Source organism: Ambystoma mexicanum, chromosome 12 (genome assembly GCF_040938575.1).
Source record: "Ambystoma mexicanum isolate Mex_15411 chromosome 12, UKY_AmexF1_1, whole genome shotgun sequence".
Lineage (NCBI taxonomy): Eukaryota > Metazoa > Chordata > Amphibia > Caudata > Ambystomatidae > Ambystoma > Ambystoma mexicanum.
The window spans coordinates 578,072,467-578,098,782 of NC_090936.1; the positions used below are offsets into that span (position 1 = coordinate 578,072,467).

Here is a 26,316-nt window from a genome sequence, read left to right on the forward strand (position 1 = left end):
CAGGCCCTGCAGAACAATGCTGAACTGCAGAGTCACCTTACTTCTAAGGTGAAAATGCTATCGGCCCAGGCTGCTGCAATAAAAAGAACATTTGGTTTGTTTTCATTAACGCCTATAAGTTGAAAGTTGTCCCTTCTTTGCTATACGGTGGGGAAAACCAGCAACTTCCAGAAGTGACGTGTTGGGAAGTGATTGAGGGCGTCATTTGGAGAAAAGTCCTGGAGCTTCCAAATGGTGTCCCCACGGCGGTGATTGGCTATGAATTAGGTTTGCCCTTCATTGAGTTTTATATCCTGTCAAAAAACCATGTGTGCTCAGCAGGGCTCTATCTGGTGGGAATTGAGGCAGCTCCTAGACTGTAAAACCTGACCCTGCTTCAGAAAATGGGAGCAGGATTGTTATCAAATCTTGGAGGAAAGTTGTATCTCAATGGTTATGTTCCTAAACTCCCCTTTGAAAACTAACACAAAACTAAAAGAAAGAGACTGGATGTCGACAATTGAAAAAGTAAGATCATTTGAGAGATTTAAAGTTCTTATTGATGCAAGGCCTGGGGGGATGCAACCGACCTACATTAGCAAATCACCCAGTCCGACGTGGCGTAGAATGGCTATGAGGCTGAGACTCAACCTATTACCAACCAAAGAAATTGAGGGTGCTAAAGTTGGGATCCCGTGGGAGTCAAGGATTTGCTGGTATTGTTTGGAGCAGGGCCAGGTTGGGTCACTACAGCATCTGTTGCTGCATTGTGGGGCTCTAAATGATGGGCATCATTGCTACTTTGACCATCTGGTGAATAAGACCCCTACTGGAGGAGTGGGCATGGTTTGGCAACGAGTTAAGAGTTCCTATCGTAGTAACCACTAGCTGACGGCAGCAATTCACTTTTTCAAAGAGATATTAATTTTAACGTAATTAGTTGCGATTCTGAATTGATCGTGAATCTGGAACCTCTTTATTTACTTGGAAGATGTTGTTTATAATTTGGGTAAATGTGGTTGATTATGTTTGCTTAAATTGATTTGGTATATGTGTTTTTAATTTATTTAAAGTTTTATTTTGAATTGAAATTGATATGTAATTATGATGATGTTTTTAGAAAGTTTGTTAAAGGTTATATTATAACGATATAAGAATTAAAAAAAAAAAAAAAAGACTACTGTTCCAAGAAACACCATGTCACTGTGACGACGATGAAGAAGAGTGGGGGAATGCAGAGCAGGAGAAGCCTTGAGCAAAGGCAATGCTCTAGTTGCTGGGAGCATGCACCTGTGCCTGGGACATTTCAAACAGGACCACCAGAAACCAAGGTAAACTGCTGGTGGGAACGGGCTGCTCCTCTCTGTTCGACCAATGGATTGAGAGAAAGACTGTGGAACCAACCGGCTCAGGTGCTGAGAAGAGGAAAACTGTACGAGAAAGACTACATGCAGTTGGAATGCCAGAAGCCGATACAGGGTTGGGTTCCTGGGTGTTCACTGGTAGAAGACAGAAATGAGACACTTACTGGAGACCCGTGTGAAGCAGTAAAGCCCAGCTGGGACGGCGGGAAGCAATGACGCGGAAAAGCCAAGCTGCGTGAGGAAGAACTTACCCATAGACTGCGAGAAGAACACGGAATGCCACAGATAATGCTGGACACATTATAGCAGAAGACACACTTATAAAAGCAAAAACAAAGAGTGATGGTTGGAAGGTTTAGAATGAATCTTAACCTCTGGGCAACCCTTCAGACCATTGTTCTTCGCCTGCCAAGTCATTACAGAAGGGGAAAGACCATATGAAAATCAGGCTTGGTCCCACCCCACCACTTATAAAAAGGCATGCATGGCTGCGTCAGTAAGGTTTCAAATTAGAGACCCAGGCCACCCTTTTTAACATGCCAATCGAACCCAATGTTCTGTTTGGCAAGGCGGACGACAATGCACTAAAGGGTGCAAAAGAGGAACATAAGACGTTCTAATCATTGGGCCAGATCACCAACAGACCATTTGTACAACAGGGGTGTTCAATACCCGCTGCTCCTTTCGCAGTCAGGGTTACCCACATTCAATGGGATACAGTCTGGGACAATCCTCTTCCTGGGGCAATACACACGGTCAGTCCACCAGTTACCAACCCACTTTTGAAAGAAGATCTAAAAAGGGCAAGATGCTGAGGTAGGGGCTCCACTATTAGAGGCTCCCCTGCCTCTGAACAATGACGTCCCAGTACATGTTCCCTCCCATGCAACTCCAGTCGGAGGTCGACTTTGCCAACTCACCCACGCATGGGAGAGGATCGCATCCAACTCACCCACGCATGAGAGAGAATCGCATCCGATCAGTGATATTATCCACAGTGGCGGGGGGAGGGGAATACTCCATCCAATTTTTAGAAAATCTCCAGCACCATCCTCAAACACCGGAAGATGTCGCCACAAGACAAGATTATACTAATAGAGATCAAGTCCCTGCTTCAAAAAGGCACACACTTTCCCCTGTACACCAGGTAAATATGGGTATCTATTAAGTATACTTTCTTGTGCCAAAGAAAGACTTGACTATGCGCCCTGTACTAGACCTACATCCAGCCAACACTTTTGTGAAACCACAAAGATTTTGCATGACAACACTACAGGAGGTGATTCCACTGTTAAAACAAAGGGATTTCATGGCAACGTTGTACATGAAAGATGCATACTTTCTTATTTCAATTTTGCCAGCGGACACAAAATACCTGCGCTTAAAAATTTCCAACAAGCACTGCCAATTCTAAGTCCTCCTCTTTGGCATTTCATCAGCGCCAAGGGTGTTCACAAAGGTACTAGCAGTGGTGGCGCACCTGTGCAGAGAATCAATCCCAGTGTACCCTTATCTCGACGACTGTCTTATAACAGGCAAAAAGCAACAAATGAGCAAAAACACCCAGGCAACCATCAATCTGTTCGTATTGGGGTTCTCCATCAATGAGAAAAAGTCAAGTCTCGTCCCTAGTCAAATAAAACAATTCCTGGGAGCAATTATTAAAACGCAGGAAAAGTAGGTTTTTCCTTCAGACGAGAGATGCAAAATATGCTATTCCAAGTACCTCACTACGTAGCCAGTTGTCCGATAACCATGTTCAAGGCGATGCGCCTGCTTGGGATGACAGCTTCTTGCATTAATCTTGTTCCACATGTGCGGCTGCATATACGCCCGATGCAAGAGTGGCTAGAAAAACAAGGGTCTCTGGCATGATTTCACAAACCTTAGTACAAGCTCTACACTGGTGGACAAGATGGCATGTTAAAAGGGAAACCTTTTTGCAATCCATCAGTGCACGCCACTCTCACAACAGATGCCTCACTCTCAGGATGAAGAGCTCATTACCTTCATACTGAACATGGTGTTTGGACACAAACGGCAACAAAAACAACACCTGCAACAGTTCTAATAATCACAGATGGCACCACTGCCCTGTTCTATCTCAACAAGCAGGACGGGACACACTCTCTAAGACTATCCAGGTTAGCCCAGGTTTGGAAGTGGTCTCTGAAACTAAACATTTACATATTGTCACAACACGTTCCAGGGCAACACAGTTCACTAGCAGACACTCTAACCAGAGGTCTACAGCTACCTGCAGAACACGAGTGGCAAGTTCAAATGGATGTTTTAAACAATCTCTTCACCCAATGGGGGACTTCCACCTCTAGACTTATTCGCAACAAGACAAAACATACAATGCCCAGACTTCGCATACAGGTTTTCCCAACCAGGATCCAAAGGGAATGCCCTGATGGTGAGTGTTAGGGAGAATGTTCATTTCTATGCTAATTCCCTTCAACCTTGGAGACCCCCAGCTCTTTTGCTGGACTTAAAGGCTTTTTAATTTCCACCCCAGAGTGAGACCTTTTCCTCACTCTCATGTGTTTTTACCTGATTTGGATTTTGTGTTTCACTGTTTCTGGCGTCTGACAAACTCCTGAGGCATCTGCTTTTTGTATGGTGACACACTGCACGCTCAGTGCAGTGTCACTGCGGAATCCTTTAGATTTCTCTTGAGGGTTAAATACCTTTTCTTCAGTGGACTACAATTCCCAAGAAGAGTAAAGTGAAATTGACTTTACTTAACTTTTCTCTTGATGGGTCCAGCACACACCATCTTATGTGGAGTGCTGGCGGGTTACTTAGTAGCCCCTTTTCCCACCTTTTCATGTAACATTGTTATGTTACCCTCCCTACTTTAAATGACTGGTGGCAGTGGTTTACTTTTCCCTATCGTTGTACTTTTCTACCGCAGACTGAATCCTCAGCTGCAGTACTGCACCCATGGGTGACCATTTTGTCAAAATGGCCCCTGTCTTCTTTTTTTGCCATTTTCTGTTAGTGTGATCTTTCTTGGGTTTTACTCTGTACGTTGAGACATGTTTGAGCCCTTTGTTTGTTTTGCCTTTGTCGGGCTTCAGCCCTAAAGCCCGCCCCTGGCTCCAGTGTGTCTGGAAGGACAGGATATGTGGGAGGGGCCCAAAACTCCCCTGTTTGTCTCTAGGAATGCCTGAATGAAACTAGTCCTTATAGGCTGTGTTATTGACAGCCTAGGCTGTGCATGAATGGGAGTTACCTGCTTAAAAGGCAACGGTTTTGGGACTAGAGGCAAAGTCGACAACTAACCCTGAGACGAACTCCACTGGACCACCATCCCTGACTTGCTGTGCTTCTATGTTTCTGCGAGAGCCCAATGCCTGGGGTCGAGTGTCCGTAGTCAAGTCCAATGTCTGCCATGCAACAAATCCAGCTAGAAGCTCGAGGAGCATCCTACGGACCCTCCAGAAGCAGGACCTCCAGTTTCAGAGTCCCCTCACCAGAGTGCAGGACCGAGGGATTGAAGGAAGTCAAACCGGTGTCCGTGATCCGCATCAGTGCTGTTTGCAAGCGCTGAAACCGTGAAGTGCCGCTGAACTGAAAAGAGGCCGTAGCTGCCGACGACCTTCCCAAGTACTGCTGCAGAAGCCCTCCAGAAGTCCTCCCTCTTGTCCCCACGACTGAGGCTCAGGAACCAGGGTCTGCATCGCTGTAGCAAGACGTAATCCAGCTGGACCACTCTTCTTCTAACCACTGGTACTGTTTAGGCTTGGGGTACTTGCCTTATTGCCTGTAGCCACACTTTTCTCACTGTTAGGCATGATTGTATGCAGTACCCTTTGGCAGACTACACCAACCTTGTCCTGCTGGTAATAGGTAACCCAACCTTTGGTATAAGTCTGTACTACACAGGTTGGTAGTGTGGCTGAGCAGCTAGGCTTATCTCAAGAGGGGTCAATGTGAGCAGTAGGGTTTTTATACAGATTCACATTGACAAGTAGTCAAATGAACTCTTACACTCAAGGTTTCTTGATTAAACAAGTATTAATTTATTTAACAGTCATATATATATATATATTTCTGAGGCTTGTGGAATCTGCTTAGATCACATGCTGTGCATAGGCCGACATCTAGTGGAAGCTGCGGAGTATTACAGTTTGTTTTTCGAAACTCAAAAATGGGCGTCGACACAGGGCGTGCCAGTAATACTATCCCTAGTGTGACGTCCCCTGTACCCAAGATCCCCCACGCGTCTAGGATCCTCAGATTGTTCTTTTCCGCCATGGTGGTCGGAAGCATTTTGCAGTGTCCCCTGGCCTTAGCCATACTTTTGCTAAAATATTAATTTATTTACATCCTTCCCCATCCCAACGTCGAACTTCGAAACTCGACGCCGGCTGGAGAAGAAATCGACCGTCGGCTGCTGCATGATGGATTTCGGCCTCGGAAGGCCTCTGGCCTCGGTCCGGGCCTTGGAAGGCCTCTGGCCTCGGCCCGGGCCTTGGAACCCTCTGGCCTCGGCCCTGCAAGTAGGGAGAGTGGGGGGTTGTACATACTCTACACTCTTGGTATATAGGTACACCTTCTACATTTCCTACACTTAACAGCCCGCTGCCTCAAGGTGCGTATGGAGGGTACCCCATTTCAATTCTGCCCCAAATGCAATCACAAATACCCTTGGGTCGACAGGCACGCCACGTGCAATCTCTGCTTGCCGAGGGACCACCCGAAGCGAACTGCAGAGCATGTAGTAGGTTTAAACCTAAGACACTTAAGGACCGTTCGACGAAGCGTTGGGCCCACCACGCCAGGCAGGCGGCCATGGCAGCGGAGGGCGCCTTCAGCGACGCCGTACTTTCGGACGGCGAGGGCATTACGGCGTCGAAAGACAGCCGAGCGCAGGTCCCCGACCTCGGAAGGTCGTCCGGCACGGCGGCTATGGGGAAGACCCCCGGCGACACAAGCGCTTCACACACCACACACACTAAACACACAAAGTCCAACCGAGACTCGATGACGTCGAGTTCTCTGAAAGAGGCACAAACAGAACGGTCCGATTCGGTGTCCTCTGGGCGTTCGAGATCGCCGCATGACTCCAGGCAATCATCCACTCTTGCCAAGAGTGCCTCGCTCCCTAGGCTAACGGAAGTTCGATCGGCGGAGGACAAAGACGACTTCCACCCCCAGGCCGCGCTCCAGGAGTCGGTGCCTGCAGACAAGATCAGCGAGGCCCCACGCTTGAAGGACAGGGACTCTACCCCCGATCCTCAACGCCAGGCGTCGAAAACCTCCAGAGCCACAAAAGGACAGGGAAAACATTTTTCCACTCACGGGGAGGGGGGAAAACAGCAGAAGAAGCAGCCTTTGCACTCTTCCACACCTGTGAAACACACCACTCCCCCTAAACAGACAGACAAGACCAGGTCTGCTGATATGTCTAAAACTAGCAAATCTACTCAAGATAAATCCCCAAGACTTGCTGAGAGAGTCATTCCCAGTTCCAAAAAATGGTCGAGTGAAGACATAGATAGGGTCATGTCAAGGATGTCTTCTTTGGCTGACTTTTACGGTCAAAATCCAGACCATTTCCTTTCGTATGATCCACAAGGGGCGACACCCTCAGGCTCTAATGATCCTATCCCCCCGAGTAAGAAGCCCCGGTTTGAGGCACCGATGAGGTCTACAGACCCCTTCGAGGTACTACCATACTCATGACCATACTCACTGTATCAAGGAGAGGCTTCCTTTGGTGAGGACCAAGAATTTGGCATGGTAGAAGAACAAACCAGGACGGGCTACTATGGGGATGATGAGGACCAAGAAGAGGGAGAGGAAAATCCTGAAACATACAGAGTAGATTCCCCGGTAGAAAACGAAGCCCCGGTTACCGACTCCCCGGTCGATAACCAACCCCTCCTAAATGAGGTTCTCGCACGTGCAGCAGAACATTTCCATATTGACACACACGGTGTCCAGGAGGAGAGGGACTTCGCAGAGGAGTTAGTGGGAGAAAGGAGGCCTGTTGCCCAGACCATCCCTATCCTTAAGTCCATTCATCGTAGAATAGACCCGTCCCTGGTGAACCCGAACCTCACCAGAGCTGTCAATCCCAGGGTTGAAAAGCTTTTCAGGGCAGCCCAGTCTGACCCTCTCTATATAAGAGGACATCTGAAGCCAGACTCCCTAGTTGTCACTAACACTTGTAAGAGGGCTGGAACACCCTTGTCATCGTCCGAAGCTCCTCCCGACAAGGAGAGCAAAAAACTATATGGTTTCGGCAGGAAAGTAGCCTCAACGTCCGCCTATCAAGCAAGGATTGCAAACTTCACCACCCTGTTGGCCAGCTACAACTGCCATCAGTGGGAAGAAGTCGCGGCACTCCTAGCCTCTGCTCCGGAACCTTTAAAGGGCCAGTTAGCTCGGATTTCCGCAGAGGGTAGAGCCGTGTCTGGTTGCATTTTGAAAGCAACCTTTGACGCCGCGGACAACGCAGGCAGATTGATAGCAGAAGGCACTGTTATCAAGAGACATGCGTGATTACGGCAGTCTGGTTTTAAGGCAGAAACCCAGGCATCATTGTTGGACAAACTGGTGGAAGCCGATCTGTTGTTTGGTAAGGCGGTCGAGGACGCACTGAAAAACGCCAAGGACGAATATGAGACACTCAAGTCCCTTGGCCAGTTAACCAATAAACCCCCTAACCAGAGAGGGAATAGTAATTTTCGTCGCCCACGCGGCCAAAATTCCCAGAGAGGATCTAACTATTCCCAGGGGCAGGGTACACAGTGGAACAACAGCCAACAGTCTACCCATGGTTACGGCAGGGGTAATAGGAGAGGTTGTGGTAAAGGCAGAGGCAGCCCCAGCAAAGGAGGCGGCACGCCTCCACCAAAGCAGTGACGCTCCGTTCAGGGTCCCTTCTCACGCAACCCCAGTAGGGGGACGCATTTCGAACTTCACCCAGGCTTGGGAAGCAATCACATCAGACATATGGGTGCTGTCAACAGTATCCACAGGGTACTTTCTAGAACTACTGCAGCGTCCCCGGAACCATCCTCCACGACAAAGAGTACACTCTTTAGAACATCAGAAGATTCTCCTCGAGGAGATCGCCATTCTGCTAGAAAAGGACGCGATAGAACTCGTCCCGGGACACCAGGTAAACAAGGGTATTTATTCAACTTACTTCCTTGTGCCAAAGAAAGATTTGACAATGCGCCCAGTATTGGACTTACGGCCTGCCAACAAGTATGTCAAGCCCCAAAAGTTTCGTATGACTACGCTACAAGAGGTAATCCCCCTCCTAAAAAAGGGGGATTACATGGCAACCTTGGATATGAAAGATGCTTATTTTCATATTTCCATGTTCCCAGCGCACAGAAGGTACTTGCGCTTCAAGGTGGACAGTCGGCACTACCAATTCAAGGTACTGCCCTTCGAGATAGCTTCGGCACCAAGGGTATTCACCAAGGTACTGGCGGTGGCGGTTGCACACCTACCCAGGGAGGCAATCTCGGTGTACCCTTATCTGGACGACTGGCTCATAACGGGGGAAGCCCCAGTAATTTGCAGGACAAACATTCAAAGGACTATCGACCTCCTCCACGAGTTAGGCTTCTCAAACAATGAGAAAAAGTAAAGCCTGGTGCCAAGCACCTCCAAACAGTTCCTAGGAGCAATCCTAGATACTCAAGAGGGGTTGACCTTTCCTTCAGAGGAAAGAATTCGGAATATACTACTGCAAATTCCGCGTTATCAGTCCGGTCACCAAATAACGGTACGCAAAGCAATGCGTTTACTGGGCATGATGGCGTCATGTATTTACCTGGTCCCCCACGTGCGCCTGCGCATGCGTCCTATGCAGGAATGGTTGGCAAAACAGTGGTCTCAGGCAAGTGGTCAGTGGGACGATCTAGTGGTCGTTTCGCCAACACTAGTACAAAGTCTTCACTGGTGGACAAGAGAGCATCTAACACAGGGAAAACCCTTTTACGATCCCGAAGTACAGGCAGTAGTAACTACCGATGCATGTCTGACGGGGTGGGGAGCTCACCATCTCCACCACACAGCTCAGGGTCTCTGGTCTCCCTCAGTGGCCAAGAACCACATCAACCTGCTAGAGCTTCTGGCAGTATTCAGAGCGCTTCAAGCGTTCGAGCCCCACCTACTAAACCTGTCAGTGCAAATCCGGACGGACAGCACAACAGCCATGTTCTACCTGAACAAGCAAGGAGGGACTCGTTCGCCAAATCTGTCCAAGCTTGCCCAGAAAATCTGGATATGGGCACTCAGACGGAACATCTTCTTGTCATCACATGTTCCAGGGGAGGTCAATTCCCTAGCAGATGCTCTGAGCAGAGACTCCCTCCCAGAGGAACACGAATGGGTTCTACACAGAGAGGTTGTAGAAGATATCTTCTCTCAGTGGGGTTTCCCCACTATAGACTTATTCGCCGCAAGCGAAAACAGACAATGCCCAGGATTTGCATCCAAGTTCCCCCAACCAGACTCCCAGGGGAACACCCTGTGAATGAACTGGTCAAGGATGTTTGCGTACGCTTTTCCACCAACTCCTCATCAGGAAGGTGGTGAACAAGATGAACAGAGAGTCGATGACACTCGTCCTAGTTGCTCCCATGTGGGCAAAATAACCGTGGTTCCCACACCTACGCAGGATGGCGGTGTGCAAGCCCATCAAACTTCCAGCCTGGTACAACCTACTGTCCCAGCACCAAGGTCAAACAGTGCACCAGCAACCCAACCCAATGAACCTGGCAGCATGGCACCTGAGGTCATAGTTTGGACATCTCAATTTACCACAGAGGTGTATGGACATCCTAAAAGAATCTAGGAAACCAAACACTAGGCACTGTTACTTTGACAAGTGGAAGAGGTTTGTTATCTGGTGCCAGAGTAGACAAATCAACCCTGTTGATTGCACTCCTTCCACTATTGTTACATATATGCTCCACCTGCTAGATGCAGGATTGGTTTTTAACTCACTGAAAGTACACCTGGCAGCCCTGTCGGCATACACCACTTCCCATAGCAAGGTCTCGCGGTGGAAAGTACCAGTAGTTAAAGCCTTCATGGAAGGAGTAAAGAGACTTCACCCTCCTATTTTAAACCCACCACCAGGGTGGGACTTTAATGTGGTGCTAGCCAAGCTCATGGGACCCCCTTTCGAGCCCATGCATAAAAGCAGTCTCAAACACCTGACTTATAAAACGGCCTTCTTAGTAGCTATTACTTCTATAAGAAGAGTCCGTGAAATTCAGGCTCTGTCAGTGCAAGATCCCTTCTTTACTGTCCATAAAGACAAACTGGTTTTACGCACACACCCTAGGTTCTCACCTAAGTTTTTATATCTAAATTCCACGTAAACAAGTCCATCGAGCTTCCGGCTTACTTCCAGGACCCTCAAAGCTCGGCTGAGGTGAAACTACACACCCTAGATGTGCGTAGGGTGGTCCGCTACTATGTAAATAAGACCAGACCACTAAGAAAAACAGATCAACTGTTTGTCTCCGTAGCTACAGGCAGAGAGGGGGATCGCGTCTCTAAAGGTGCCATCTCGAAGTGGATTATTAACTGTATCCAGCTGTGTTATTCACTCTCTGAAAGAACTCTGCCTTTCACGCCAAGAGCCCACTCTACTAGAGGCATTGGGGCCACTCTGGCTTTCATTGCAAATGTACCCCTTGACACCATTTGCAAAGCAGCTACTTGGAGCTCTATTCACACTTTTACTCAGCATTACTGCATTGACACCCATTCCAAGGCAGATACACAAGTGGGACAAGCAGTTCTAAGACACTTATTTGCTCATGACCCTTTTCACATCCCACCTCCTTCAGGTACTGCTCGCTAATCTATGCACAGCATGTGATCTAAGCGGATTCCACAAGCCTCAGAAGGGATACATTACTCACTGTAATCGTATTTCTGATGCTTGTATCTGCTTAGATTCACATGCGACCCACCCTTCCTCCCCTCTGAGAGAAGGTGCATGGTTGCTTGTAGTCTTACCTTTCTATCTATCTGCTTGGATTATCTGTACTCACGCTACTCCTCATGCTACCTCATGTGAGAAAAAATACAATCTGAGGATCCTAGGCACGTGAGGGATCTTGGGTACAGGGGACGTCACACTAGGGATAGTATTACTGGCACGCCCTGTGTCGACGCCCATTTTTGAGTTTCGAAAAACAAACTGTAATACTCTGCAGCTTCCACTAGATGTCGGCCTATGCACAGCATGTGAATCTAAGCAGATACGAGCATCAGAAATACGATTACGGTAAGTAATGTATCCCATATACAAAAATACACTCCAAAATACACACTCTTAGTTTCTCTAAATCAGTAAGTACCCGTTTGGGATGGCACACAGATTCTTCCTACACCCTGAGGTGACTTAAATAACTAGGACACTGTGGACATTAATTTATCACTTGTACATTTGGAGCAATACTGAGATTGGTGTCAAAGAAAAGATTTTGGGAATAAAACAAAGGTTAACAAATATTCTGAAGCAGGTAGCTACTTTTGAACCCCCCAATGCAAAGTAAATGAATCCTTTCCTCGAGGAAAGGTAAAGCACAAAGTCGGAGGTAAGAAGAGTCTTTCGGGGAGCCAGGCCAGCTAATGTTAATTGAGCAAACATCTAGGTGAGCTGAAACACTTGTAGCGAAGTAAAGGTCTTGCACAATGTTTTAGAAGCCTTTGTAGAAAAAAATAGAATCACTGTAGGGCCACAAGCTGGTAGGCTTGCGAGGGCAAAGCAACTCTGCAAAGCAACCAAGACAAGTCTCAACTGAGAGCTAACAAGCCTACATGACAAGAGGTAATTCCCCTTAGTTTTACAGTACCTTTGGTTAGAAGAAATTGGTTCCAGCTGGCTTCTGTTCTTGTGTAGGTCTGCAGATCCTGTTGTTCCTGGGCCTCAGTCGTGGGGACAAGAGGGAGGACATCTGGGGTCTCCTGCACTACGAATTGAAGGTCGGCGGCAGCAATGGGCAAATTTCAGATCTGCAGCACTTTGCAGTTTCAGCTCCTCGCGACTCTAGCAATTAGCACAACCGCAGCTCTTGGATACCACTATGGACTTTACTCGCATCTGGGGTCCAGTACTCTGTTGAGGTGGCTCAGGCTTGGTCAGTCCTGCTTCCTGGGAGTCCGGAGGATCTTCCTGAAGCTCGGGTCCAACTTAAAGACACTCACTCGATTCAGGTCTTCCTCTCCCAGGCAATCTGTTCCTGCAGCAGCAGTGGAAGTACAGCCTACTCAGAGAGGATTTCCAGACGAACTCTTCTTGGGGTCGATTGGTCCCACCAACCCAATGGGAGAAGTCGTCCATTGCAGGTCTTCTGTAGTCAAGGCAAATTCGGAGCTTCGGCACAGCGGCAGGGCTTCCCCGGGCAAACCAATGGTCCAGGAGTTCCAAGTTCTTCTTTGGATTCCTTCGTCCAGTGGTCGACTCTGCCTTCCAAGCAAAAAGCCTTGCCTTTTATGCAGGTTTCTCCCATTCATTCACAGCCTAGCTGTCGATCGCAAAGCAGGGTGGCTGTCATCTGAGGACAGCCAGCCGGCCAATCACCTTTGGGTGAATTCCTCTAACCAAGGGGATTAAGCACAGGGAGTTTCGGGCACCTCCATCACTTCCTGCCCCCGCCAGACACGCTGGAGCCAGAGGTGTGCTTCACTCGTGAATCCCGCCAAAGACAAAACTAACAAGGGGACCAAACCTGCTTTGGTGCGCACAGTAAATCTCAAGAAGGACTTTTCTGACAAAAGACCGGGCCACTTTGACAAAATGGTCACCCATGGGTGCTTTACTGCAGCTGCAATTGCACCCTGCGGTAGAAACACTCAATGGTAGTAAAAAGTAAACGACTGCCCCCAGCTATTAATTGTAGAAAGGGTAACATAAAAATGTTACATGAAAAACTACACAAAGGGGATACTAAGTAACCCCTCCAGCACCTTAAGGTGCAGTGTGTCACAATGTAAAGATGATGCCTATGGAGTTTGTCAGACTCCAGAGTCAAAATCACAGACAAATACATGAGAGAGTGGGGGGGGGAAAGGTTTCACCCTCTCCAGGTTAGAAATGAAAAGTCCTAAAGTCTAGCAAAAGTGCTGGGGGTCTCTAAGGTAGAAGGTAATTGGCACATTTCTGAGAATTCTCCCTAACACCCACTGGGGAATTGCATTGGCTTACCTTTTTCAAGTTGATTTCAACTCCCTTCTCACAAGTTTAACAGCGTGTGACCCTACAAGTGATTTTTCGGAACTCTCGAACTTTGTGCAAGACTTTCGTCCAAGAAATGCATCCGATCCGTAGTCTGTGTCCAAATAACTTTGGCTGTCCTGGCTCCCTAAAGGCACACTTTAAATCCATTAACTTTGTTACTGTTTGTCCCTCCATAGGTGGTATCTTGTTGTATTCTAGTGCTGCTGGGAAAGACTTATCTAGACTTCATTGGAGGATTCAGTTGTCCACCCAATTGCTGAGAAATTGTTCTAACCTTTTTACTTCCCTAAACCCTTTCCTTCCTGCAACTCTGAGTCTACAAAAGTGTATTGGTGTGATCTATAAATGCAAATACTATCCTTATGATTTGAAGTCACCTCAGGGTGTAGGAGTAGTGTATGAAGCATATACAAAGATTATCCACTGGCTTTTTTTGATTCTGAAAAGTAATTTTGAAGTGTATTTGAATTGTTACATCACATTGCCTTTTTAAAGATTATTTATTTAAAACTGTCGTTAAATAAAAACTCTTTAGAACTGAAACCTTGTGTGTAAGTGTAACTTGCCTACTTGTATTTACGGATTTCAATTGTACAGCTCTACAGCTCACATTTACGCCTCTTGAGATAGACCTTCCAACTTGTGTAGTACAGTCACACTTACAACTTGTGTAGTACAGACCTATACCAAAAGGTGGGTTACCTAATCCCAAGCAGATAAGTGTTGTGTAGTCTCGCCCAGTTTGACTATGCCAATTCTTACCCAACAGTGAATTGGTCATGGAAATTCGCATGCGCTTTTCCACCGACGACTTCCTCAACAAAATAGTGCACTAGATGCACCAAGAACAAGTCACTCTGATCCTAATAGCCCCGATGTGGGCTCGACAACCATGGTTTCCATATCCTACCCAAACTAGCAATGTGCAAACCGATCAAGCGTCCGTGCCCATACAACATTCTGTCCCAACACAAGGGGATGACATTCCATCCATACTGTCAAACTCTGAACTTGGCAGCTTGGCTCCTGAAGTCTGAGATTGGACGTTTAAACTTTCCGCAAAGGTGCATGTACAGCCTTAAAGAAGCATAGAAGCCTAACACAATACACTGTTAGTTTAACAAGTGGAAGAGATTTGGAATTTGGTGCAGGTCACGCAACATAAATCCAATTGACTGCTCTCCATCGCTCATAGTTCACTATATGCTTTATCTCCTAGACTCCGATCTAGTCTTTCATTCTATCGAAGTCTTCATTCAGCTCTGTCTTCTTACGCTACATCTCAAAACATAATATCATGGTGGAAAGTACCAGTTATCAAAGCATTCATGGAAGGAGTTAAAAGACTGTATCCTCCGGTTTCAAATCCACCACCTGGTTGGGACCTCAATGTTGTACTTGCAAAACTCATGGGTCCACTCTTTGAACCAATGCACAAAGCCAGTCTGAAGCATTTAACTTACAAGAATGCTTTTCGAATGGCTATCATTTTTATAAGAGGAGTCGGTGAACTACCCACACTTGCAGTCCAAGATCCATTACTTATCATTCGCAAAGACAAGGTGGTTCTTAGAACACATCCTAGGCTTTCATCAAAGTTCATATCGAAGTTCTCAGTCTATTGAACTTCCTACTTTTTTACAACAGCCTACAAATTCAGCAGATCAAATCCTCCAAACTCTGCATGTACGGAGGGTGGTCATGTACTACCTAAAGAAGAGTAAACCGCTAAGGAAAACAATCAACTCTTTGTTTCCAGAGCAGTTGGCAGAGAAGGAGATTGTTTCTAAAAAACGCAATCTCAAGATGGCTAGTCAAATGCATCCAGCTTTGCTACTCCCTGTCAAAGAAGTTTTTACCTTTTACACCAAGAGCCTACTCTACTCAAGGCACAGGGGCTACTTTAGCATTTATTGCAAATGTGCCTTTAGATGTAATTTGCAATGCTGCTACTTGGAGTTCCATTCATACCTTTACTCAGCATTACTGCCTAGACACACACTCTAAAGCAGATTCACAGGTGGGACAAGTGGTATTAAAACATCTATTTGCCGCTCTACCGTCACATAACCCACGTCCTTCACCAGGTACTGCTTGCTAATCTAATAAAAGATGCTGCTAGAGATTTATCACCATTCGTCTCTAAACTTATCAAATCCTCATTCTCAGGTACCATACCGAGTAATCTTAAAGAATCTTGGGTCCTCCCCCTCCCCAAGAAGCAATCACTGGACCCAACTATACACAGAAATTATAGGCCCATCACCACAGTGCCATTCTTACTAAAGGTTTTAGATGGAGTTACCCATTTACAGATACAGAAATTCCTGGAGCTGCACTAACTCCTAGGCTCGCTGCAATCGGGTTTCAGACCACAGCATGGTACTGAAACGGCACTTATTGATCTTAAGACCCAGGTCGACGAGCTGAGAGACCAAGGAAAAACTGCCCTGCTTCTCCTACTGGATCTGTCAGCAGTGTTTGACTTGGTGGCTCACAAAGTGCTTTGCAACCACCTAGAGTCAGCAGCACACTTCTCGCCCCAAGCTAGAGCATGGATCAAATCTTTTCTAAGTGAGAGAACCATGAGGGTCTTCTCTACTTCAGCAGCTGCAGACCCTGCCCCTATAACATGTGGTATACCCCAGGGATCATGCGTCTCCCCTACCCTGTATAACATTTTTACCAAGCCCCTGTTTGATGATCTGGACTCTCTAGGTGTCACCTACACCAATTACGCAGGTGACACCCAGATTCTCATCCCACTTTCGGGGGATTGCAAACAGGATTTGGCCTTGGTGAATAAGATATACCTCATCATCCAGACATGGATGGCTCGTCATGGTCTATGCCTGAATGATGACAAAAAAAGAACTCATCATACTGGGAACTACACAGAACATCAAGAAACTTGGCCAAGACTACACAACCTTTGTCATAGATGGGCACATAATTAAAATTGCTAAGGAGGTAAAAACACTAGGCTTTTACCTCGACTCTAGCCTCACCCTGGCAAAACAAGTAAACGCTATGGCTTCCTACACAGCCTACACTTGTAAGTTGATTAGAGCAGCTAGACCATACCTCTCTTCAAATAGTTGCACCATGCTGGAAGAGCACTCTTGTTGTCCAAACTGGATTATTGTAATGCTCTCTACCTGGGGTCCAATAAATATATTAAGCAGAAAAATCAAACACTGCAAAATAATGCCCTTAGAGCGGCACTAGGAATTTCCAAAAGAGAACATAGAACAACGATTAGAAGACAATCCAACTGGCTCTCCACAGCTGACAAAATTAAACTTAAAACTGCTTCCCTAACATTCAAATGGCTTAATAACGCTGCACCAAGCTACCTAACGGAGAGATTCAAAAGAAGTCACATCTAGACCTACTAGAGCGGCCTATACAAACTGCCTATCAGTTCCCCCTTTCAAAATGACAACAACCGGTGGAAATAGTTTTCCCCATCAAAGCTGCCCAACTGTGGAACTCCCTCAAACCTACTCCGAAGGACTGATCAATCATACCCACTCTTTAGATTAAATATGATTAAATGGCTTAAAGAAAATGACCTATAGCCTAGCTGCACTAATTACTTGACTCAGCAACTTAACTGGACCCTCACCTTCCATTGTGACTCCTCACCTGTATCACATGAATGCTGTACTGACTCAATTTTTGTAATGTATATGTACTACCTGCTGTATTCACATTCATTTGTACTTTGGTGTCTATGTAACTTTGTAACATGTAAGCCTAAAGCATACTTGTCCCCGCACCCTGATACCTTCGGGTCTGGCGCGAACCACAAATAAATAAATAAAGAAACAAACCAACAAACAATCTATGCATAGCATGTGATGTAAGCAGATCCACAAGCCTCAGAAGGCATACGTTACTCGCTGTATTCATATTTCTGATGGTTGTATCTGCTTAGATTGACATGTGCCCACACTGCCTCCCCCTTTTCTACTTTATCTTTCTTGTACTTATGCATACACTTCATGTACACTCATGTCAGAAAAAATACAATCTGGGGGACCTTGACGCATGAAGCATGGGTACAGTAGAGGTCAAACAAGGGAAAGTATTACAAACACCGGGAGGATAGCTCGGGGGCAACGCGTTTATCTTGGAAACAAGACAACGTAGCAGCACCGGTTCGAATCCCGGGCTCGTGCTTAGAAACTGGTCCCTGGTATTTAAGCACGTTATGAAAGAACAATTATAATAATAAACACACCCAGGCAACGTCCCTTTTTGAATTTCAAATACAAGTCATGCAGTACTCTGCAACTACTACTAGATCTCTTCCTATGCATAGCATGCAAATCTAAGCAGATAAAAGTATCAGAAATACAATTGCGGTGAGTAATCTATGGTATAATATATATTGTTTAGCACATTATGTGTTTACTATTGCATATGTGCAATTGTACTTTGGTACCAGCACATCCTATATCTGAAGGTTTACTGCTCTGCTACTTTACTGATTGAGAGGGTTTTGGTATAACTTGATGGACACCCTGGTCTTCAACTTAAGATAGATCTCTTCAGACCCTTCATCAGAGATCTGTGGACAAACATCCCTTACAGTAGCGTGGAATAACTTTTCTGTCTCCACCAGCAGACCAGTGTCTTCAGCATCACATGTGCATATTAGTTGTCCTCTGAAGATTTCTTATTTTCCTGTTCTCTGGCATGCTGTTTTTCTGAGGTTTCCTTGTTGTCACTGATTTGTTTTTTCTGAATTTCCGGTTTTATCTGTGGTGCACCTCTTCTGTAGTTTCTCTTTACTATCCTGTAACTTGATTTTTATGAGTTCCTCTTTCTCCCTCTTATGCAGACTGATATTGTCAAAGCCATTGCACGCCTGATTGAATTCTACAAGCATGAAAGCTGTGGGCAGTGCACACCATGCCGTGAAGGTGAGTGAACGGCACATCAAGCATGAAGGAACCAGATCCAGGGCCCAGCTAGAGATTCACCAGCTATGGAGTAGCAATCTTTAAATCGGCAATTACATAATGGCTCTGAGGCAGGAGGGCACACACTGAAACATGCATGCAAAGCTGGAGTATGAGTCGCATTTACCCTCTAGGAGCGTGGTAGAGATAAAGAGATGAATGGTTATTCAAAGATTTGGGCAGAGACAGTGAACACAAAGAATGCAAGTGAGAGTCAGACTGCATCACACTCATCCAGATTCAGAGCTCATATTGCGAGAGTTCCAAGTGTACAGCAGCACAGTAGAACTCTAGCACAGACACAGATTTTGCTGAAAGATTAAGGGCGTCTCTCACTATCACATGGAACCCAAGTTCATCTTCCTTGTCCCATGTCTCACACTTTTTTGTTTTCTTTTCCAATTCACTCTGTGTTTCTGGGTCCTACTTTCTCTCGGCCCTTTTCTCACCCTGTCCTTTGTAATCTGTGTCTGTCTCATCAGTTTGCACTCTTGCCCCTTTGTCTCACATGATTGCTCGCATACTTGCACTCTCACCATGCTTTGCCTCCCTTACATGCTTTCCGACATCTGATCTCTACCTCTAGTGTGCTCTCGCTCACTGCCTCTTCTTTTGTTTTCACACATCAAACCCTTTCTCTCTACACACACACACACTCTCACTCTCACACATACTCTCTCTCTCACACACACCACACTCTCTCTCACACACACACTCTCTCTCACTCACTCTCTCTCTCTCTCTCTCTCTCTCTCTCTCTCTCTCTCTCTCTCTCTCTCTCTCTCTCTCTCTCTCTCTCTCTCTCTCTCTCTCTCTCTCTCTCTCTCTCTCTCTCTCTCTCTCTCTCTCTCTCTCTCTCTCTCTCTCTCTCTCTCTCTCTCTCTCTCTCTCTCTCTCTCTCTCTCTCTCTCTCTCTCTCTCTCTCTCTCTCTCTCTCTCTCTCTCTCTCTCTCTCTCTCTCTCTCTCTCTCTCTCTCTCTCTCTCTCTCTCTCTCTCTCTCTCTCTCTCTCTCTCTCTCTCTCTCTCACACACACACACACACACTCTCACACTCTCTTGTGGTGTGCTGCTATGAGGCCAATGCATCTCGTCTGGAGGTTGCAGGATACACACTGCATTCTAATCCTACAACTCCATGACTTGTACCCAAAGATCCATCTGACTTAATGCACTTAATCCCTAACACTGCACTCTGTCACCTGAGTCTGATGGCCTCTTGCAGTCTCTCTTCCACATTTTATTTTCATGCACTCAAACATTCCAGACTAAATTACACTTTTCCCATAGGCTGTTTCCTTGTAAATTAATTTCTCATTCAATCACTGCACTCAATGAGCGCTTCAGTTTATCATCCTGTGAGAGGATTGTCTTCTTGCCCTGTTATTTTTGCACAAACCCACAAATGTGCCATTCTCCATTGGTGGCGATATATTTTCAAGGGACGGAGACTTTGAAAGAATCACCTTTGTAGGTTACGAGAGCCGAACTGTTGATACCTTCGGGCGATGGGATGGGGGGTGCTACCAGGTGTATGATGTAATACTTGGACGTGGTATATGGGGATCCCCCAGAGTCTCCAGTCCATGGTGGCCATTTTCTTTGTAGTTTTTCTCGAGTTGACAAACGCTTTACACGCCATTTCTCAAATTGAGAAAAATAAACTAGAACTACCCCGGTACAACATTCCTACTAATAGCTATAGAATCCTCAGAGGGGGGGGCATTACCAGGCCGGTAAAGACCTTCCTCTGGTTCTATTGCTTTAACAATCAATGCACACAGTTAATTAAAACCATTAAAGACCCACCCCTCTATAAGAAACACAGAGAATGCAGACTTTGAGAACGGGTACCCTGAGTTGATAAGCAAGGATGTTCAGGTAAAAGATTTAATCGGCAGTGTCAATGCTCAAGTATATGTTCTCAACCAGGCAACGAAGGGGGTCTTAAGTCATAGGGACAGGGCCTCTACACAATACTTTGGCTTCTTTTCTTAGTTGCTCGATAGCGACGAGATGGTGATGTAGGTGCTTTCTAAGGTGGTGATTCTGCATCAGGTTTGTGGGCTGGTCGACTGAGTCCAACATGTGCTTCTATCCACACAGCAACAGCATTTGGCATGATGAAGCTAGTAAAAGGCAGTCTGTGTCCGGGTCGGTGGAGCTCACAAGCGGATTGAGGCAAAAACCAGTGGCCAGTACTTTCCTTGACTTCTTGGTTTTTGGGAAGCCTACTCTAGGGTCTCCAGTGGCAATTTGAGTCCTTTTCCCCTGTCCTTCCCAAACAGGAATCTTGTCTAGCACATACCAGGGGTTCTTCTCCTCCAGTGATCAGAATACTAGGTCTAGTGAACAGGTAGCAGAGGCGCCTTGGTCCTCAGAGTTGTCACCCCTGCTGTTCCTTGGTGATGGCTGGGGAGTAGAGCTTGTCTCTGCCTTGGATGCCTTATATCGTTACCGCTTTAGAAGAGGTCTTTGGAAATGTCTGTATTCCCAACACAAGGCCAATGAATCCTTCTTCTGAGAGTCCAAAGATGTACATACTAAAAGAAAGGTTTCCTTCTTTTATGAAGGCAAAGGTTTACAGGGATTTGGTACAGATGTCTGTAGACCAATCCAGGATGCTGTAACAAGTGTCCTATGCCATCTGTTATCATACCCAGAGTGCTTTGTCTGCAGTAATTAGGAAGAGTCAGGAAGTTATAGAGAGCCCTATGTGAGGTACCAGTAGTAAGGCTCGGACACCAGGGCAGCATGTTTTGGGGATAGACTTTTTTATTTATCAAAAGAATAAATGGGGGGGGCAAGGCCTCTCTATACCTAAATCTAAGATGGGGTTTCCTGCCTCAAAAGAACTAGTGAGAACAGTAAGGATTTCCAAAAGTATAACGTCTGTCCCAGTCACGTCCCCAAAAAATCTGTCCCCCACACTAGAAAGAAACAAAATTGTGCAAGGGTGATCTCAATCTAAAGAAAATGGTGTACATTAAGGCAAATATTATCAGCCAGGTCGGGTGGGCTTCCGAAGGATTTAATAAAATATTGTTACGATACTCGGGTGTTGCCCCTTTTCCCCTAGCCTTCAAAAGGACAAATGTCTCCAGTTTCTTCTCGTACAAAACACAAAAGATTCTCACAAGTGTTCTCAACCAGGTGAGCGTCCAAAGAATTTAAGAAAATAATGTTCCCATACTAGGGTGTTGCTCCTTTGCTCTAGACTTCAAAAGAACAAGTGTCTCTCCAATTTCTTCTCACACAAAACACACATTGTTCTCCACAAAGTACAGCGTGTTCTCAGTTCTAGGGTTTTGAACCCCTTTGTTTCCAGCCTTCTATTTGGCTGCGAGTCCCAGACTCTCAATACTTGATGAGGACCCAGTTATCTCATCTATTGTCTTTCTGTCTTGTATACGGCTCCATCCCCTGTTATTCCTGGTTATCTTAAGGGTTCCAGACCCTTTGTCCTTGGTCTCTCTTTTGGGTGCAGTTCCCAGACTCGCAATGGAACCATGGGTTTGTTTGGTTTACTCTCCTACCAAATGTATTCTAGCATTTAATAGTCTTTAGTGAAAAAATTGGCAATCGTGTTCTCTGGGATGTCTCGGCTTCTCACGTCTACTGTTCTTCGTAGCTGATAACGAGTTCTTGGCTGCTTCCAGTCCTTGACACCAAGCCAGGCAACCTCTTCGGGCTTGCTTCGAGTTTTGTACCTATTCGTGCTGCGACACACATCCTTTGACTCGTCGTCTTTCATAGAGACTCGCTTACTAAATTATGTCATTGAATATCCAGAACTCTATACATGTTGGCGGCTTTGCCTGCAGTCTATATACTATGTATAACCAGCCTCACAAATTCTTAGTGTGCTTGCGTTACAGTGTCTGTACAATTGTAAAACGACTTATTTCCTGCAGTGCTCCTCACACGTGCAATCTTTATTCTGCACATAAAAGCTTACTCAATTCTTCCTTTTGACATCAGATTCTTCATTATCTCTACATTTTCTTCTCTGGTCCTCCTTTTCAGATCATCGCGCTCATTTTAACTGCTTCCATCAGGTCATCATCTCTTCAGGGGTACATCATGTAAGGTCTTCTTAATGGATACCTTGTCTCAAAGACCTTTCTTGGAATTGTCACAGTTACTGGTATCAAGCTTGGCACGACCTCTGGTTTGCAGCACACAGGAAGCAGGGGGGGCAGGAAGGGGGGAAGGACTTTCTTTAGAGGCATTTGGCTCCTCATCTACACTCCCTTATACTTTCTACTTCCTATGGGTGCAGGTCCCTGACTCGCAAGTGTTGTCTTTAATAGCTTGGTTCACTCTCCTGCCAAGCTAAGTTTTCACTTGTTGTACATTCACTTGTTATGCATTTATTAATGACTGGGGTATCTATGCCGTTGCTTCTCCATATTTCTTTTAGTGTATTAGTCTGCATTACTTTCTGATCTTCATTCTGTCCTTTCTGTGCTTCACCCCACTTCCCCGGACCTCCTGCCAATCCCCACCAGCCCACATACCTTTGTCTTCGGTTCGTGTCTTCTGTGAAGCAGGATTCCGTCTCGAGGCTTCGGTGTCCCTTGGCCTTGCTCTCGGTTTTGTTTTCTTCTGCGGCGTCCTTCTCGCAGTCTGCTCTTGTCTCAGCATTGCTGTGGACACGGCAAGATACTCCAGCGACTATTCGGTAAATGTGCTTCAGAGTTGCCTGCTCTGTCTACGTTTGTTCTCTCCTTTCTCTGCAAGCTGTGTCTCGTCTATGTGTCAGCCTCATCTCTGTGCACTGCTTTCCAGCTGACGGCATTGCTTCCCTGGTCATTGCTACCCATAGAGATTCTCTTCTGTATGAACTCCTGCATTGGGTAAGGGAGTTATTTTGAACCAATCTGATTGTGAAGGTATAGACTGCTCACCCAGTGACACTAATATGATATCAAATGATGTGGCTGTATAGTGACACCCTTGTAACCACTGTGAAATCACCAGACATTACTTATTTTGACAGCTGAACGTGCCACCAGGCTGACTAGAACACACAATTATTAGTTTGAATCAGAGGTGTAAATGCTTAAAAAGCCACCTCCTGCCTGTTTGAACCTTGTGTCAAGCATCTGTCAGGAATGCACGTGACCTTTTTAAACCTGCCCTATTTCCACTGCAGTGCTGGGGATGTGGGGAGATGGCCTCCGCGATGCCACAAGGGTACTCTATAACTTTGGCATGGCGCATTATCAAAGGGTGGGATGATTAGCAGACATTCCTTTCAGTAACGTCGGCATGGAGCATTATCAAAAGGAGGTGGGGAGGGGGGTGATTTGCAGATATTCCTTTCAGAACCCTTGAGCGAGGTGGTATTTACTCCAGCCTCACAAGGACCTAGGTAGAGGGGGAGAAAAATCCTACCCATGGTGATAAATAGGGCAGGACGGGGGAACATCAAGGTATTACCTGTATAAGCATACCAGGAGACCCCAAGGGCAAGAAGGAGAAACTGCAAGGTCATGTCCCAATAAGAGCGCACAAGGAGAACTTGAAGACAAGAGAGGACAACTGAAAGGTCTTGGCCTATTGAGATCTCCTGCTGAGGTCCAGTAAAGGAATGGGATGGGGCATGCGAAACCACCGTGAGAACAAGTGAATTGAGGGATGCTTTGAGTGTGAAAGCCCCAGAACTCTGTAGATTAGACTAGGGTCTGAACATTAGGTTCTCCTAGCACATGGCTGTTTCTCGTTGCTTTTACCCTCCACCTAGACACTGTTACTCGACTATCCCCTAGGTCAGGGGTCTGCAGCCTGCGGCCCTCCAGCTGTTTTGGACTACAACTTTCATGATCCATCACCATTGAATACTCTAGCTAGCGCTGACTGGAGTTGTAGGTTTTTAAAACCTTTTTTATTTGTATTGTGTATTAGTTTATCATAGTAAACCTTACCATGGAAAATCAATTGCCATTCATATTAGAACAATGTATAAACATGCAAAGGACAAAGTTTGATAAAAATAATGACAAAATACAAAAATCAAATGCATTCAATAGAGAAGCATAATAAAGAATGAGCAATATAAAATCACATATCTTTAACCCTTCATGTAAACTTAATCACCTCTACTAATAAAGTGGTTATTGCATAAATGCATCTACTTTTTTGGTTGTGTCCTGTCAGAGATTATACACATGTTTGCATTACTTATCTGATTCCAACAGTGTTCTAATATAAAACACCAATATCTAACCATCTAATTGAAATCGGTTAATTCGATATAAAAATGTAAGTACGGCTATTGTCAGTAATACTTCATTGCCACTAGACGTCTGCACCTAGATGTTGTGAGTTAAAAGCCAAGGTTCCTTATCTACACATTTACTAAACATTAGCTCTCTTTGCACGATCAGGCATTGGATCAACAAGTGATTTAAAGATGCGTGAATGGAATTACTTTGATTACAGTATGAACAACAATTTGTGATTTTGTCTTTAGAACGCAAATAAAGACGTTCGCCTGTAGGCATGACCTTCAATCTAAATCGTAAAAATTGTATCCCCCAATATGTACATTTTCTCTGGTAACCTGGCAAAGATCCCAGTGGTTTACCAATTACGGAAAAGCTGTTGTATAGTGAATATTGTTGGATTTTGCCAATAGTATTGGAGCAGTCTTTCAGGAGTAGTTTGTTTTAACTTGCAATGGAGTTGTAGTCCAGAATCTCTGCAGAGCCAAATGTTGAAGACTCCTACCGTATGTTTTGTAGGAGATTTCTTACCATAGAATTAAGAGGAGCCAGGAATTGGTACAGAGAAACTGAAACCGGGAAAACACTCCAACCTCTTTTGCCAGAATATCCATCCTTTGTTGGTTAAGAACTCTTTTCTTTTTTCCTTGATTCATCCTTCTCTCCTTTCGAGGAGGCAATCTTGTTGTATGTTCAACCTTTCTCCTTGGCAGCTTTTCCCTTTTTGTTTATCTGAGAATACACAGCAATCACAAATTATTTTTCTTAATGACAGGATGTTATATGGTTTCTTGAATTAGCCCATACTTCACCGTTCAAATTTAGGATCGAAACTGTGCATTTAAAAGCACACATTTTAGAAAAATTGGGTCAGAAGCCATGGACTTTACAATCTGTACAGTAGGACAAGACCTGAAATGTCCCAGTAGATGTCAAGTCTCCAACAGAAGCATTCCACAACACATGTTTATACTGGTTGTTCCCAAAGAAAATCCTGAGCCCCTTTGCAGCCCAAGCTATTATTGGCGCTATTCTGCTGGTGCCCTTACCACCAGGCCATGGAGGGACCAAAATATATCGGCCTTTGGCAGACCAGCTTTGAAGAGAAAGTTTGATTGGCAAACTTTTGGGTCTGTCTGCTGCGTGACTGGGTGCCCGGCGTAGGCTGGCCAGCTCCTATGTGAATGTGCTTGTCTAGGGGATACCCTGTGCACAGAGATCAGTTGATTGTTGCGCGAATGGCTGCAAGACTGCTGTGAAAATGGGCCGCTGCATCCGTGGATTTAGTTCAGCCGTATTGGCTGGAACCTGGTTCCTTTCTCTTTTTTACCATGGTCTCTTCTTAAGGATGCTTTGGGTCCTTCCAGGTATTTTCCTCGTCCTCTGCCTAGTCCTCCCTGCTACTGGACTGGCTGTCCCGTGCTGAGATCAGTTGTGTTTTTTTATGAAATTCGCCCTACCCAAATGGCTTGAGCTAGGAAATCTCCCTGACCTGGAAGAGTGATGGAGAGATCTCCATCAGCACCGCCTTGGTCCG

At 45.7% G+C, this 26,316-nt stretch overlaps 1 protein-coding gene across 2 annotated transcripts in view; it reads left to right on the top strand.

The window, feature by feature from the left end:
• Nucleotides 1-26,316, top strand: part of NDUFV1 (NADH:ubiquinone oxidoreductase core subunit V1) — a 170,916-nt gene that overhangs the window by 113,567 nt on the left and 31,033 nt on the right. For both annotated transcript variants that reach the window (XM_069628913.1, XM_069628912.1), the window contains one exon: nt 18,431-18,512. In XM_069628913.1, coding sequence (XP_069485014.1) covers nt 18,431-18,512 — 82 coding nt within the window. The remainder of the gene's footprint in view (nt 1-18,430; nt 18,513-26,316) is intronic.